Consider the following 14,780-nt stretch of genomic DNA (forward strand, 5'->3'; position numbering starts at 1 on the left):
GAAAATTGCCACAATGACAGAGAGGGCTGATAGAGAGATGAAAGGGAGTGAAAAAGGGGGGAAAAGAAAAGAGATGAAATGTGAGGTGAGACAGAGATGCGGCGAGGGAGGAAGAGCGGGCAACATAAAGAGAGAGATCGAGCGAGTGAAAGATGAAAGAAGACAGAAAACGAGAGAAAGAAAGAGAGGGATTGATGGGAGAGTTGGTGTGTCGCCGCCTCTTCTCGCAGCTTCACGCGTCTGTTTGCCCGGTTCTATGAATTTTTGATGGGGAGGGTTATGGGGGCCTGGAAATTCCAGCTGCCTGCCATGTCAAAGCAAGGAGAGGAGTGTGGAAATGAGCAGCACAGCAAAGCGAAACAAACACACAGACAGGCGAAAAGGACGCAAGGGAGGAATGAAAGACGGGAGACAAAGCAATTTAAAATGTGTTGTGCTAATGAGGCCTATGTGTGAACACAGGGAGACAGGTGAGGGCATGTGGGTGCTTCACACAACTCTGATAACACATTGTCCCATCACATCATACAGTACTTTCTCTCAACTTGTTTAACCTAAAGGAGGAGCAAGAACATGTGAGATCACCAACAGGAAGTAGTCATACGATGGCTAAAACAGGTCAAGCTTTTGGTTCAAATGTTCCCTTTTTTGGTCTGTGATAAATGTTAAAGAAAAAAAACTGAAGAAATGGACTAAAACAAATCAGGTAATCAGAGATCATATTTGATAATCAGCTGATTGAAAATAATGTATTCAAAGTTAAAGGATGATCTTAGCTGTTTCGGGTCTGTATACCACATAACCTCTAAATAACCCTTAAACCAATATGGTTGACTTTGTTTTAAGGTTTATGCAACAGAGGTACTTTGTTACACTTAAGATACAAAAGAACTTTGTTAAGCTTTGGAAAAGTTAATGGTTTGGGTTAAAATAGTTGAAAATCTGGTGTTTGAACCATCTGTCCAAACCCAACCTCCTCTCTCCGCAGACTTTCTTGCTCTTTATACTCCATCATTTGCGTCTAATAATGATGCAGCCTGGTGCGTCTCAAACAAATGGTAAAGGCGAACTCAGTGCGTTGGTATAAAACATCAAGGGTCACTGACCAAGCGTTGATAATTGACAAGTTGGGAGTGAAAATGGGTTGAATCTGGAACAGTGGGCTGATCCTCAATTTGGAAGCAATTCCATTTAGAAAACTGCCCACCTTCCCCAAACCTGGTTAAATCTGCATCAATCCAACACAAGTAGTGAGCAGCGAGCAGGTGCTTCTACACCTCCCACCTCCACTCCCTTCCAGAGAGGGAGAGAGAGATGAAAAAGTCTTTTTTCAGTGGGAGTCTGGTGGAATGGAGGGATGGTGCTAACCTCAAGATACTGATTGCTTTTTACCTTTTTGTGTCTGCTGGAGAAGTGGGGGCTCGCTCTCGAGGAGGCAAATTGATTATGGAGGAGGAGGAGGAGGAGGAGGAGGAAGAGGAGTAGGGGTATGAAGAGGAGGGGGTGACGGGGTATGTAGATTACTTTGCCCCCACGAGCCACCTGACGTTTACAGGGCATGATAGATTACCATTTACTCAGCTGTGTGTTTGCGTGTGATTTCTATGTCCATACATGAGAAGCTGTGGCCCATGAAGCAGCGCCAGAGCACACAGTCACAGGAGAGGACAGGTTGGCAGTTGTAATCAAACACACACATGCAGTGGGAGCAGAACAGAGAAATAGAAAACAAATAGAAGCACACAGAAGAACAGATATTCACAGAAGAGGCCGGACAGATATGGAAAACACACATTTTTCACACCAATGTAGTCAAACACACACGCACCTTCGTTTCCATACCCACAGCTCTTTCATTCAGCGAGCGCTGGTCGTCATTAAAGGCAGATTTACTACAAATTGGACCAAATTCCCACTGTCACTTTCAATGATGGCTGCTACCATGCAGAGAGCTGGGGAGAGGGAGAGACAGTGTGTGTGTGTGTGTGTGTATGTGTGTGTGATATAGAATGTGTTTTTCGCGACATAAGACACACACAACACTTTCTGCTTTTATTTCATCTCCTGCGTCCATTCCTTCTGATGCCCAGACAAAGTCACACTGAGACTTTTGTGTGTTTGTGTGTGTGTAAAGGAACATTTCAATCAAAATATCTTAAAATTCAATCCTCTGCACCCCCCTCAGCCTCCTCTCTTGCCCTCTTTTTTTTCTTGTGGTGTGTGTGTATATGTGTCTGGGATGGGTTAATGGCAAGTAGCTAAATCAGCCAGCCGTGACGTTAGCCACCATCCCATCTCACCCAGGGATGACGCTATTTCCTTAAATAACCATGTGTGTGAGTGTGTGTGTGTGTGTGTGTGTGTGTGTGTGTGTGTGTGTGTGTGTGTGTGCTTACACAGTATCTCAGAGGGAAGGGCAGACTACTAACCTTTATTAATTATTGAAACACATACACACACCTCACCATATCAGACAATGATGGATGGATGACCCTCACTCAGCTCTCCAATGCAATCTATTCTATTTTTTTCTATTCTATTCTCTATTTCAAGAACCATCACCTCTTTTTGCTAAAGCTTTCAGCTGCATGTTGTGGCCTTCGTCAAAAGTGAGTGGGATAAGTCTGTTGGCTGATAAGAGCCATGACTTGTGGCTGAAAGTTTATAAAAAACAAGTGGACTTTTTTCTAGAAGCAGAGTGCTTTGTCTGCCCAATTTTGTTGACTTACAGATTTTGTTGATTTGGTAATTTTTTCTTGATATTTGTGCTTCTACCAGAACTAAGTGAGCAGATAGTTAAATAGTTTATTTTTGGGGTCGTTATAAATTCTATTAATTGTTGTGATTTTCAACTTTGTTGTGCTGTAACCTACAAACAAAGTCAATACCGTTCAAAGTGCACTTCCAGAAATGTTGGAATTAAAAGAATTGTCGAGATTGGCGGCAATTGACGGCTGCTTAGTGGCAGAGATTTCTACTAATGCATTTTTCTAGTTTTGTATTAACTTTTACCTGACACTTATTTTGATTTCTTAATTTCAACCTTTCATTCTTTCTTCAGCCTCTTGAATTTTTGCCTGAATGGATCTCTGTGCTCACAGATAAATGCATCTTTCTACATTATTCATATAAACTTTCTCTCTAACTGTCTTTCTGTCTCTAATTTCATCCTTTCCTCCTCACAGAAAATACGAAGGAATACACACGTTGACCCCATCACACTGAGAAAAATGGGTTTATCCAGGGTCACTGCTTTGGTCTGATGTTGCAGCTTCAAGACACATGGTGAAATTAGGTAACAAAGAAGTGACAAGACTGCATTTTAAGAGGAAAGAGTGAAAAGTTGGGGGAGTTGGGGAAGAAATATGTAAAGCTGTAAACAGGAAGAAACAAAAGAAGGCGGACTAGAAGTGAGTTTGGGTGGCTAGGACAAGGAAAAGATATACAGTATGTGGACACAGACAGATGGAAGAAGGGGTGTGGGAGGTGTAAACGGGGGTAAATGAAGTGTGATTTCCACGTGGGGTGACGCTATCTGTTGCCCTGTTCCTCCAGGTTAATGGGGACTATCATAAAGCTGGGCCGCTGAGGTGGACACCAGGTCAAACACAAACACGGCATCACATGGGCTACACACGCATGTACGCAAACACACACACACACACACACACACACACACACACACGCACACACACAACCAGACGTGCGGTCAAGGTGAAATATGGATGCTAATGGTTGCGTCCCATCGTTAAAAGGGCTTGGAGTTGATTTATCCACCGTAAAACAGCTCGTGCAACTGCCATGAAGAGAAGAAGGGGGCGGCAGTGAACTCGAGGTCACAGGTTTGAATCCTAATCCCTGCAGGAAACACTTAGTGTTACGTCGACGGCATGCCTCTGCCTTTTATGCAGATTTATGGCCCCGAAATCTCCGCTCTGAAAGAATAGCAGTCAGTGAGGCTGACATAAAAACTGAGTTAAAGCTCAGCCTTCACCTTACGCCTAAAAAATATACAGCTTTATGAGCCAGTATTTGTCTTCAGGATTGATATCCGTTTGATTCCTCTGTGCACATGATAAAGACATGCAGAGATGTGTTTAGCCTAGCTTAGCTTAGCAGAAAGACTAAAAACAAGGGGAAAGGAAGCTAACCTGTTTTCAAATATTACAGAAGACACAATAATGCTCCTCATTACCACTTTATTTGGTTAGCACACTGGTCACTAATATGCTGAAGGAAAAGCTTGTTAAGAGCCTACGTTTATTTTTTAAATAAGGATTTGCTGAGTATTGCCACTGCGTAAGCTAGCAGCTCCAATGCTTAGGCTAATGGTTCATTAAACAACAAAGTCTCCTTTTGTAGTTTTATATATATTAGGTACAAAAGATATAAAATTTTAATTAGATACTTCTGGGGTTGTTTAAAGGTACTGTAGACAGAACTAGGCTAGCTTTTCCCCTTACTCCTTTGTTCTAAGCTAGGCTAAAAATGTCATTAAACTAACTATAGCTAACATTCCAAGATGAAGTCTTCATAGCTTGCTTTGAACTTTGATTTGACTGAACTTACTGTTCTCTCTCGCTGTGTGTGTGTGTGTGTGTGTGTGTGTGTTTTAATGGCTACCTGAAGCATATGGCAGCTAGCCTCTCTATCTCCGTCTCCATGTGTTCCTGTAGCTCTCCGGGCCGCAGCAGCACCTGGCAGATGGGGCAGATTGGAGCCTGGCTGTCATACAGGGACATCTTCTTTTTACCTGGAGACAAGATAAAAAGCAGAGAAACATCGTCATTATATGTATAGGACAAACAAGAGCCAGGTATCCAAATGATTCTTGTAGTCAGATCAGGATGGCAAACTGTAAGCACTTTCCTTAATGAATCATAGGTGACATTAATGATCAATTACTGTAAAACTAAAATTATTAGCCCATTAATAGCCCAGAATATTTGCTTAAACCACTGAACTCAACAGGCTTATATTTGAACAGGGCTTTTAATTCCTTACACATAATTCATGAAACCTTTTTTTCCCAGTGTTTCTCATTTACTGTGCTGGTATTACTTCTTCTTTGGTGCTCATGGTTTCAGTAAAATGACCTGAATTATTGAACTGGGGAGAATCTTACCAAGCTAACCATGTGTGTGGTATGTCCATATTGATAAAAGTTAAAACAATTATATTTGTATGCATTATCAGCCGCTAACTAACATTATCTCCAGTAGATAGCTAACAACCCGGTTAATATCTAAAGAACTTATGTAAAAATGAACTGCATGGTAACTGGGCCTCTAATTGAGACAGGCCTTTATTTGTCAAAATGTATAGCCAAACACCAGGCTAGTAAAAAGGACTGGGGATCTAATTGGGCTTGTAGGCTTATAAGCTTATAGTTAAAGTTTTATGGTTATCAATTAATCGTGATTTTAAAAATAATTAAAAACCTTGCTTATACCATACAATACCAAATGCAAGTTTTCTTTGTTTTGTTTTTGTTTTCCCAAACAAAGCTCACAACAATATAAAGCATATTCTTTGTAAGAACTGCATAGCTTATGAAAGGTGTATAGAGGCCTAGCCATATGAGACACCTTGAATGATGAACAATTACAGTTTGGCATCTATTACAAGGCTCAGAGGACTTGTCCAAATTGTTTCACAGAGACAAATCAAATATATTCAACTGTTTGTATTTGTTGTAAGCTGCCACATGCACTCTACAAAGTTGACCAGGCAGCCCTTCAGTTTACCAAGGACACTCAAGGACACTTCAGTGTTGTGTATTCCAAGTCTTGAACTGTTTTATTTACTCTCTAACGTCACACACATTAAGTGCATGTGCATTATAATTGTGCTTTACACACAGACAAAAAGGGGAATAGAGTGCTGTATAGCCTCCACTGTGTCCTCTCAGGTCAAAGCAGATTTAAAGAAGTGTCAGCCATGGATGAGATAATGCTGTATAGAGTCTGCCAACACTACCTCACTTCATTGTCCTTGATCAGCAGGCCATAGGGTGGGGCCCACCTGTATGTGTGTCTGTGTTAGTGTGCCTTTCATTGTGTTACATCGGAAAATGCGCACTTTACATTTTTTTTTTCGCTTTTGCGCCTTTGTGATTGTATATGTATCGTAGCATACATCCTACTTTCTAGGGAAAGTTTACCTTTGAGTCAGCCTGAATTGGCTTAAAATAACATCTATTGAAAGTGCAGCGGTGCTTAATGTCGGAGGACACTTCCTGATTTCCTGTATTTAGCCAATCAAACAGGCTTTTTTTAGTTCGGGAACAATAGGCCCCGCCTTGGCCAGGATATCCCGTTTAGACTGCTTGTCACCGCGGCAACAAGAGAACCAGGTACGGGGACTCCCTGTTTGTCTTGTCTTAGGTGTTTCTCTCTCACACATACATACACAAACACAAACACACATATATACAGTATATACATGCACACGCAACTCTCTGGGGACACGTATCCTTGCTCACATATTGGTCTGTCAGAACAATTTCCTGCAAGAGAACTCATCAAGAGACAACTATTGGGGAACACACACACACACACACACACACACACACACACCACCCCCTCCTCCCTTTTCCAGAACGTGTGTGTGCATACCGGTCTCCCATTCTCCTGCACCGCTACTTAACAGAGCCACAGCACTGGACACGTTAAGTGACTTTGAAAAATAGGTAATCGATTACTCTCTATCTCTCTCTGCCTCTCTATCTCTACCTCCACACCTAGCCCTCCCTGCGCGCTCTCTCTCTCTCCAGCCTCATCCATTTCTAATTTTCTGCCCCTGTACCATCCCTTTATTTGTTTCATTTCTTTCTCTTCTCCTCTATCTCCTCTTGTTTGCCTCCCTTTTTCATCTTTCGTTCTTTTTTATACCCTCTTTTCTGTGTCCTCATCACTTTCTTCTTCACCCTCAGCTCTCGCTTCTTTTACTATGCTACTCATCTCCTACGTTCCGTCTCCTCTTCTCTGCCTTATTGTCTCCACCACGCTCCCTTCAGTATACTTCCCCTTCTCTCCTTGTTTCTCCATCTCTCTTTCTCTACCCCTCCCTCCCCTCTTCTCCTTTATTGCTTTGACAAGATAATTTGAGTCATGCTGAAGCTGTCGCCATCCGCCACAGCAAACAAAGAAAGATCCAATCCCTGTCTGCAGCTGATGGGGCTCTTTCTATTCCGCAGACAAACACACACCTGGAGGACACGGACGCACACACACGCACACAAATATATGCCTGCGCTTGATTATTTTTAGGCCTTTGTAATGTCAAATAACATACTTTTAAAAAAAAAAATGCTTGTTTCGCACAGTGTGAGTTTTAGCATTTCAATGTACAGTGATTTGAGTCTTTTGAAATGTGGAACTTTCCATATGGATGTGACTTTTGTTTGTGTTATTAAAAAAGTGATGGAAAGGAGATGTAGACGCACGGGTGTGAAAAAAGAATGTCAACAATGAACAACAGGGAAAGACTAAAGTGCAGGAGTTTTGTGATGTGGGAATTGGTTTGAACTGATTTGAATTCAGCTGTCTGTGTCACAATAGGGTCAAAACCAAGCTGACACATGCAACACACACTCAAATTTAACCTGCACAACACGTGGAAATACAACAGCCAGTCACGTGAAAGAATAGGATACAACTTTATTGTCTACTGGAGAGGGAAATTGTCTTTAACTTGCCAAAACAGCCAAAAAAAAAGAGACAACAGCACAAAAAATTAAAATACAGATTTTGCACCTAGATTTATTCATATTTTTGGTCCCCTCTCAGAATCTCGAACTTATAAACACTTCAACGACCAGTTGCCAATTCAGATTTTCATGCTACTATGTCAGTTTATGTGAGTAATGAGAGCCATTTGAAATATAACATGGCTTATAACATGTCAAATGAAATGAAAGGTTTTATCAAAACTCAATGCTTTTGATTTCTTTCATGTCTCTTTTCCTCTTAAAATCCAGGGGCGCATGTTCTGTGCCAATTTTGAGCAGGGTGTTTGGGGGGTCCTCTGCCGAATTTACACCCATGTTTAAAAAAACAGTTAAATTTTTCAACTCACTGTCCCTCACCCGTTTTTTGGTCACTCTCACCCCTTGTGTTTCTTTCCTCCTCTCCCTCTAAGTCTCCCTCTCTCCGTCAATAGCTCCCTGAGGGAAGTGAGTGACGGGGAGAGGCGACGGGACAGATAAATCCAGGGGAGGAGAAGAAGAAGAAGAGAAAGGGGGGAGAAGGGTGTGTGTGTGTGTGTGTGTGTGTGAGGGGGTTGTTGATGTGATGTGATGTCGCACACTGGGCTTGTCAGCGCCTTAAAGATGATTAATGTCGGGGCAACACACACACCCACACACAAACACCTCTGCGTTTCCCACATGTCCTGCTTTAGACCTCACAGCACACACACACACAAACACACACACACACACACACACACACACACACCCTGCAGCGCGACATGGGTGCGTTTAATCTCGGGCAGCAGAGGGAAGGTATCAGAGGATGGTGAGGAGGGAGAGGAGAGGGCTGGACAATAACAAGGAAATAGGCCTGACAGGACTTTTTAGCGCGGAGATTCTTCAGTGAAATGCTGGCTGGCGGAGCAAACGAGGGATGGATGGATGCATGGATGGAGGAGAGGAGAGAGGAGGTGTGCATCTCTCTGACAGCCATGATTGAGTGTGGGCTTGATCCCCCTCTAATGTGCCAAGATGGATCATCTCATCTCTCTTTTCCCCTGACTTTCTTTCCCTTTTCTCACCCTCTGTCTGTCCTTCTACCTCACTCTATTCCTCGCTCCCTCTATCTCCCATTTTCCTGATTTCACCCTTTTGTTCCTCTGCCTCTCTCTTCATTCAACCCAAACCGTCCCTCTATCACTCTCTCCTCTTTCACCATCTTCTATCTTTTTCATCTCTGTCACTTGATCCACTTAATGGCTCTCACTGGTTTTTGTTCGTGTCACAAAACAATATGTCACCCGACTGACAGGGAGCATATCCGCTGACTTTTTGTATCTTCTGTCTGATTTATTTACTTGCTGCTACAGTCCTGACATGGACACTTTGGCTGTGGTCAATCCAGAGATTACCTATTCCTACTTTAGCTGTGCAAATGCAAGAGAATCATAAAGTCACTTACACATCCTCTGATGTCAACACCTAATAGACAGTAATAACATATGAAAATCCATTGTATTTAACCCTTGGAACCCCTTTTTAAAAAATGACATTATTAAATTATTATTAAAAAAAATATACTTAAGTACCTTTTTAAATTTTTGCAGGGTTGAATATGTCGTTTATTAGCAGCATCATTGATTTTGATGATTAGTTATTTCTTGTGCAATTTCAGTTTTTAAATATGTTTGACAGTGGTTCTATAATAAACAGAAGTAATGAGTCATTTTCTTTAGCGGACATTTGAAACACATCAGTTCAACATCATAAAATAAGCAAAGAAAACCAAGTAAGTATGTTCTTTATGCTGTTAAAGAAAATCAAAGGACTCCAGAATGACTAACTGTGGATCTAACCCCAAACCTTTATTTACACATAAACCCAGATTATTACACAGTAAAAATAAACTATTTGTCTTAATGTAAAAACAAGATATTGTCTGGGCTGCCTTAAAATTTTAAGTTTAATGAATTTTAGAGGAAAGGTTGGGGTTAATTTGTAATGGTTCAACTTATCTTCTCAAATTCAGTTAACTTAAAAAACAGCTTATTTTTACACAGTGGGGTTTAAATATGCTCTATAAATAAACCAGCAAGACTTTATGGACTAGATCAAAACAAAATAGCTTATAATAGCCTAAAATCATTCAAAAAGTAAAAAAAAAAAGAAAAAAAAAAAGATAACGCACACATGCTTAAATTAAGGTGCTTAATGAATGAAATAATGAGGAGTCACACACACATTCACACACACATGTAGACAGGTAATTATAGACAGCAGATGGTGAGGCGGAGAGAGCTAGATCATACGGAAGAGTGGAGAGTAAAGAGGAGGTATCTTCCTTTTTCAATTTTTTTTTTTCGTTGTATTGTTACACTTTTGCCTGTTTTCATGCTTATCCTTTCCTTCAGCTTTCCGTCCTTAAATCAGGGCTGCCCAAAGTGGGGTCAACAGGCCAGGGGTGGTCAACCATGCAGTCAGATTTGGACTTCCAGATTTTTATAGCCAAAAAAAAGTAATTTAAAAAAAAAATAAAATTTAAATGTATTAAAACAATATATAAATAGCTGTTTAGGCACAAGAAGGTGTGAAGAAGAAAGTTTTATTCTTCTCTTACATTTTGTCCTTTTTTCTTCTTTAACATATTTTTATGATCTTCCTTCCTTTTTCTCCTTCCATCCTTTTTTTTTTTATTATTTTTTTGCACCAGTTACCACATATGACCACTTCTCTTCAGAAAAGTTGAAAATTTGTCAAATGTCAGTCATCATAAAGCACCTTTAATCCCTTTTAACACCTGAGGCATCCTTTATCCTTTTTCTTTTTTTTTTCACTTCTCCTCCTCTGCAAACCTTCTCTCTCTCTCTCTCTCTCTCTCTCTCTCTCTCTCTCTCTCTCTCTCTCTCCTGTCTCTCAGTCTCTCTCCCTCTCCCCTCTCTGGTGTTGCTTTGGTCCAGATGAAGTGGGAATCAATAGATGCTAGATAGCGCGGGCTCCCAGTCACAGACTACAATGAGCTGAGGTAAAAAGGCCACCTCCAGAGAGGACGGGGATTGTCAGCTCAATACTCGCTCTCAATGGGGCCAGAGATAAAAAACCATTTGGGGTGTCCTCATGGCTCAATGGGCTAAGAGGCAAACCATGTACTCACAACACTGTGGGTCCAAATCCCATTTAATGACCTGTATTGCGTGTCATCCTTTTCGCTTTTTATCTCGCCCATCGTTCCTGCCTCTTGGGGAACAGGAGATGGTGTGTTGGACTGTTCCTAAAACCAGTGCTTCATTTTTCACAGGTTTAAGTTAAAGATCTAAGACTTTTTATACATTCAATAGATATATTTATGGTCACAAATTTATGGTCAAATTTGTTAAAATCCGTGTTAGTAAGCACTTGCTGATTAAAAAGCATCATTACACAAGTGTGCCCTTGGATTGTCAAAATAAAAGGACACTCAAAAACGTGCCGTCTGATCACACAACACAATGCCACTGATGTCGCAGGTTTTGAGGGAGCAGGCCATTGGCAGGCTAACTGTAGGAATGTCCACCAAGCTGAATGTTCATTTGACCAGCATAACACGTCCCCAATTTTGGCAGTACATTCAACCAGACTTCAAACTGCACAAATCAAGCTGATCGGGTGGCTGATATCAGACAATCTTACAAATGAAGATGCTGGATGTGGAGGTCTTGGGCAGGTGCGGTCACATATGTGACGCTGGTTGGATGTACTGCAAGGTTTACAGAAACTGCATTAGAGACATCTTATGGTAGTGAACTTAACATTCAGTTTATTGCACAACCATAAGCTGTCTCCCATGCTGTTTCTCTGAATTTGTTATGGCATCCAACCAGCCTCATAACTGTACAAGTTGAGTTGTTCAGACTATTTTGCAGTTGAAGAAGCTGGATGTGGAGGGTGTAGGCAGGTGTGGTTACATGTAATTCAAGGAAACCTCAATAAAGATGTCTTATAGTAGTGAAATGGACATTCAGTTTACGGGCAACAGCTCTGGTGGATAATTCTGCAGTCAGCATGTTAATGGCACGCTCCCACAAAACTTAGGACATCTGTGGTATTGGGTTGTGTGGACTGTGGACTGCACATTTTAGAATGACCTTTTATTTTGACAATCCTAAGGCACACTTGTTTAATGATGATGCTGTTTAATCGGCATCTTGATATGCCACACTTGTAATGTGGATGGATTATCTTGGAAAAGGAGAAGTACTCATTAAAACAAGGATTTTAAGACATTTTGTCCCAAAATTTGATAAAAATGTCTGTTAAATGTCTAAGAAAATCTTCTTCTCTTTAACTTAAACCTGTGAAAAATTGGGGCAAAACACAAGTGATGCGTTTACATTTTTGTTCAGTATAGATTAAATTAATATTATGCAGCAGTGTAATGAACTTTGTCCTCTTTCAAAAGTAGTTGGATCGAACAACTAAAAATACTCCACAAAGAAACATTCAACTTTCCACAAACTTAAACATTTTCTTTCTTTAAGGTCCATTGTGAGGGATTGAATTCACTTATAAATTATACACACAATCAGCTAATGAGCACCGAGCATGTAAACTGGATTTAAGCACAACAATAAGAGTCAGAAAAAAAGAGGGCAAGATTTATGAGTTGGCACATATTCAGTATGTTGAGACACACACAAGTACACACACTTACATGCACACTCACAAAACACACAAGCACATTTCCCAAATGGAATTACAAAGTGTCTACATGTACAGGCTGTTTTTCTGTCCTTGAACAACTGTCTTCTCCTTGTGCGCACGCAACACACACACACACACACACACACACACACACACACACACACACACACACACACACACACACACACACACACACACACACACACACACACACACACACACACTTCCATTCCCCCTCCTTGTTGTTCCCCTAAATGAGTTTTCTGACATGCATCAAGTGTTTATGCCCGCTACCCCTCTTTTCTCCTCTTCCCCACCTCCTCCTACCTTTTTCCTCCCTCCCCTCTCCACTCGTCCGGCCGGTTAGCTATAACACCCGCCAACATCGGTAAACAAGGAAATCTCTCAGCCGCGGCCCGGCGTGTAACCGCATTACCGCGCCCGATAACCTCTTCAAATAATGTGCGATAAGGGGAATTTGATTTGATTCACGGAAAGGGAAAGAGGGGCCACTGCTCCCCCTCGATCTCTTCCTTTTCCTTTCCTTTATTTCTGTATTTCTCCTTCTTTCCTTTTCCTCTTTCTCTTGGCCCTGCCATCGTCTCTTCTTCTTTTCACTTAGCCCGAGGGTCCAGGCATCCTCCTCCTCCCATCTCATCCCCCCTTTTATTCTCCCCCTCTCCAGAATGACACCGCCTCGCATCCACAATCAAATAAATCCCACCGAGGTGTCAGCCTTCATTTTGACTCTCCCCTCTCTTCTCCCCGACCGACGCAAGGTGAGGTGAGAGGCCCCCGTAAAGCCATCATCTCCATAATGGCAAATATGAGCCCTAAAGCCCAAAACCAGGGGCCGCATTAACACAAATGGGACTACCAAGGTGTGTGTGTGCACGTTTCCCCGCTGAGGTGATATGGTTTTTTTCCTTAAGTGAGCTGTGATTTAAGCAGGCTAGACACTAGGCTGATCACTTGCTCTGTGTCTGTGCAAAATAGATGAGGCTGTGCGGCTCATTCAGAGGACATTTGATGAAATGGAACGGGGGTCAACTTCAGTTTGCCACCCTGGCTGCGTCGCGCTTCTCTGTGCATGTGTGTGTTTCCTGTGTCTGTCTTGACCATGTGTGTGTGTGTGTTTGCGCGTTCTCACTGCCTGACAATGATGCATGGTGCTTTTAAATAGCACTCCTCCACGCCCTGCTCAAAACTCATCACCAGGCTCTTTCACTATCCCTCCCTCCCCTCCCCCATGCTCCCTGGGGTTGTCACTTTTAGAAAAGCAAATGAAATGTCGGCGCGCTGGAGAGGAGGGATGAAGAGATGGCCGGATAGAGGGATAGAGAGGGGAAGGTATGTGTCTGTGCGTGTGTTTGCAGTCTGTTTAAGTCAAGGGACTATTTCTGTGTGTAAACAAGCATGTTGCCCTGTGAGAAACAGCGAAATGTAATGCAGAAGATGCATTTATTTTACATGAAGAGGACATTATGGCAACATGGGAACACTATGGCTGTTATTCCATGTAGGATATTCTTTCGTTCTCTCATAGAGAAGAAATTTGGGCCCTCTGGACAGCAATATTTGCAGCAATATCAAGGCCACTTTGCTCTTAATAGAAACTAAAATATATATAAAATTTGGTGGTTTGGGGAAAACAAAGAGGAGATATCAACAAGCCATAAATCCTCAGAGGCTTGGTTTTAAACACACGCTGATAAATGGTCATCTGATGATCCATGTGTGTGTGTGTGTGTGTGTGTGTGTGTGTGTGTGTGTGTGTGTGTGTGTGCGTGCGTGCGTGCGTGCGTGCGTGCGTGCGTGCGTGTGTGTGTGTGTGCGCGTGTGTGCGTGCGCGCACGTCTGTTTACAAGTGTGTGTCAGCATGTGTAATGTGGGTTTTCCTCCTGGGACCCTGCTGCACGCGTGTGTGTGTCTCTGAAAGACAGTGGTGATGCTGGTGAGGTTATCTCCAACTACTGACAGCTGTTTATTCAATCAATCACCTTGTCTGTGTGTGCGTGTGTGTGTGTGTGTGTGTGTGTGTGTGTGTGAGAGAGAGAGAGAGACAGTGGAGAGGAGGAAAGAAGTAAATTAATGGAGCATTAACCAAGCACTGACCCACAGAGCACAGGCACAACTAGCCGCTACGGACTAAATCTCAATTCAAGACCCATATCATTTACACACACACACCCCCACACACACACACAAAAATGTATTTGAGAGTCTAGCCACATTTCCTTACCACATTTATTTATTCAATATCGGTAAAAGCAAGTTTAAGTTTCTGAAGGCTGCCCAAAGAATAATTTGCTATATGTGGTTTTGTAATAAAGATGGAATTCAGACATGAGATTTTTTTAAATCTGCTTGTGATATGTAAGCCTATTGTAGCTATTTTACCGTAGGCCTA

General features: G+C 41.9%; 1 protein-coding gene across 1 annotated transcript in view; it reads right to left on the reverse strand.

Annotated features, from left to right (window-relative positions):
- Positions 1-14,780, reverse strand: part of rnf220a (ring finger protein 220a) — a 209,076-nt gene that overhangs the window by 47,082 nt on the left and 147,214 nt on the right. The window contains exon 3 of the mRNA XM_042497332.1: positions 4,624-4,753. Within this exon, the coding sequence (XP_042353266.1) occupies positions 4,624-4,753 (130 nt within the window). The remainder of the gene's footprint in view (positions 1-4,623; positions 4,754-14,780) is intronic.

This window comes from Plectropomus leopardus, chromosome 12 (assembly GCF_008729295.1).
Source record: "Plectropomus leopardus isolate mb chromosome 12, YSFRI_Pleo_2.0, whole genome shotgun sequence".
Classification (NCBI taxonomy): Eukaryota; Metazoa; Chordata; class Actinopteri; order Perciformes; family Serranidae; genus Plectropomus; species Plectropomus leopardus.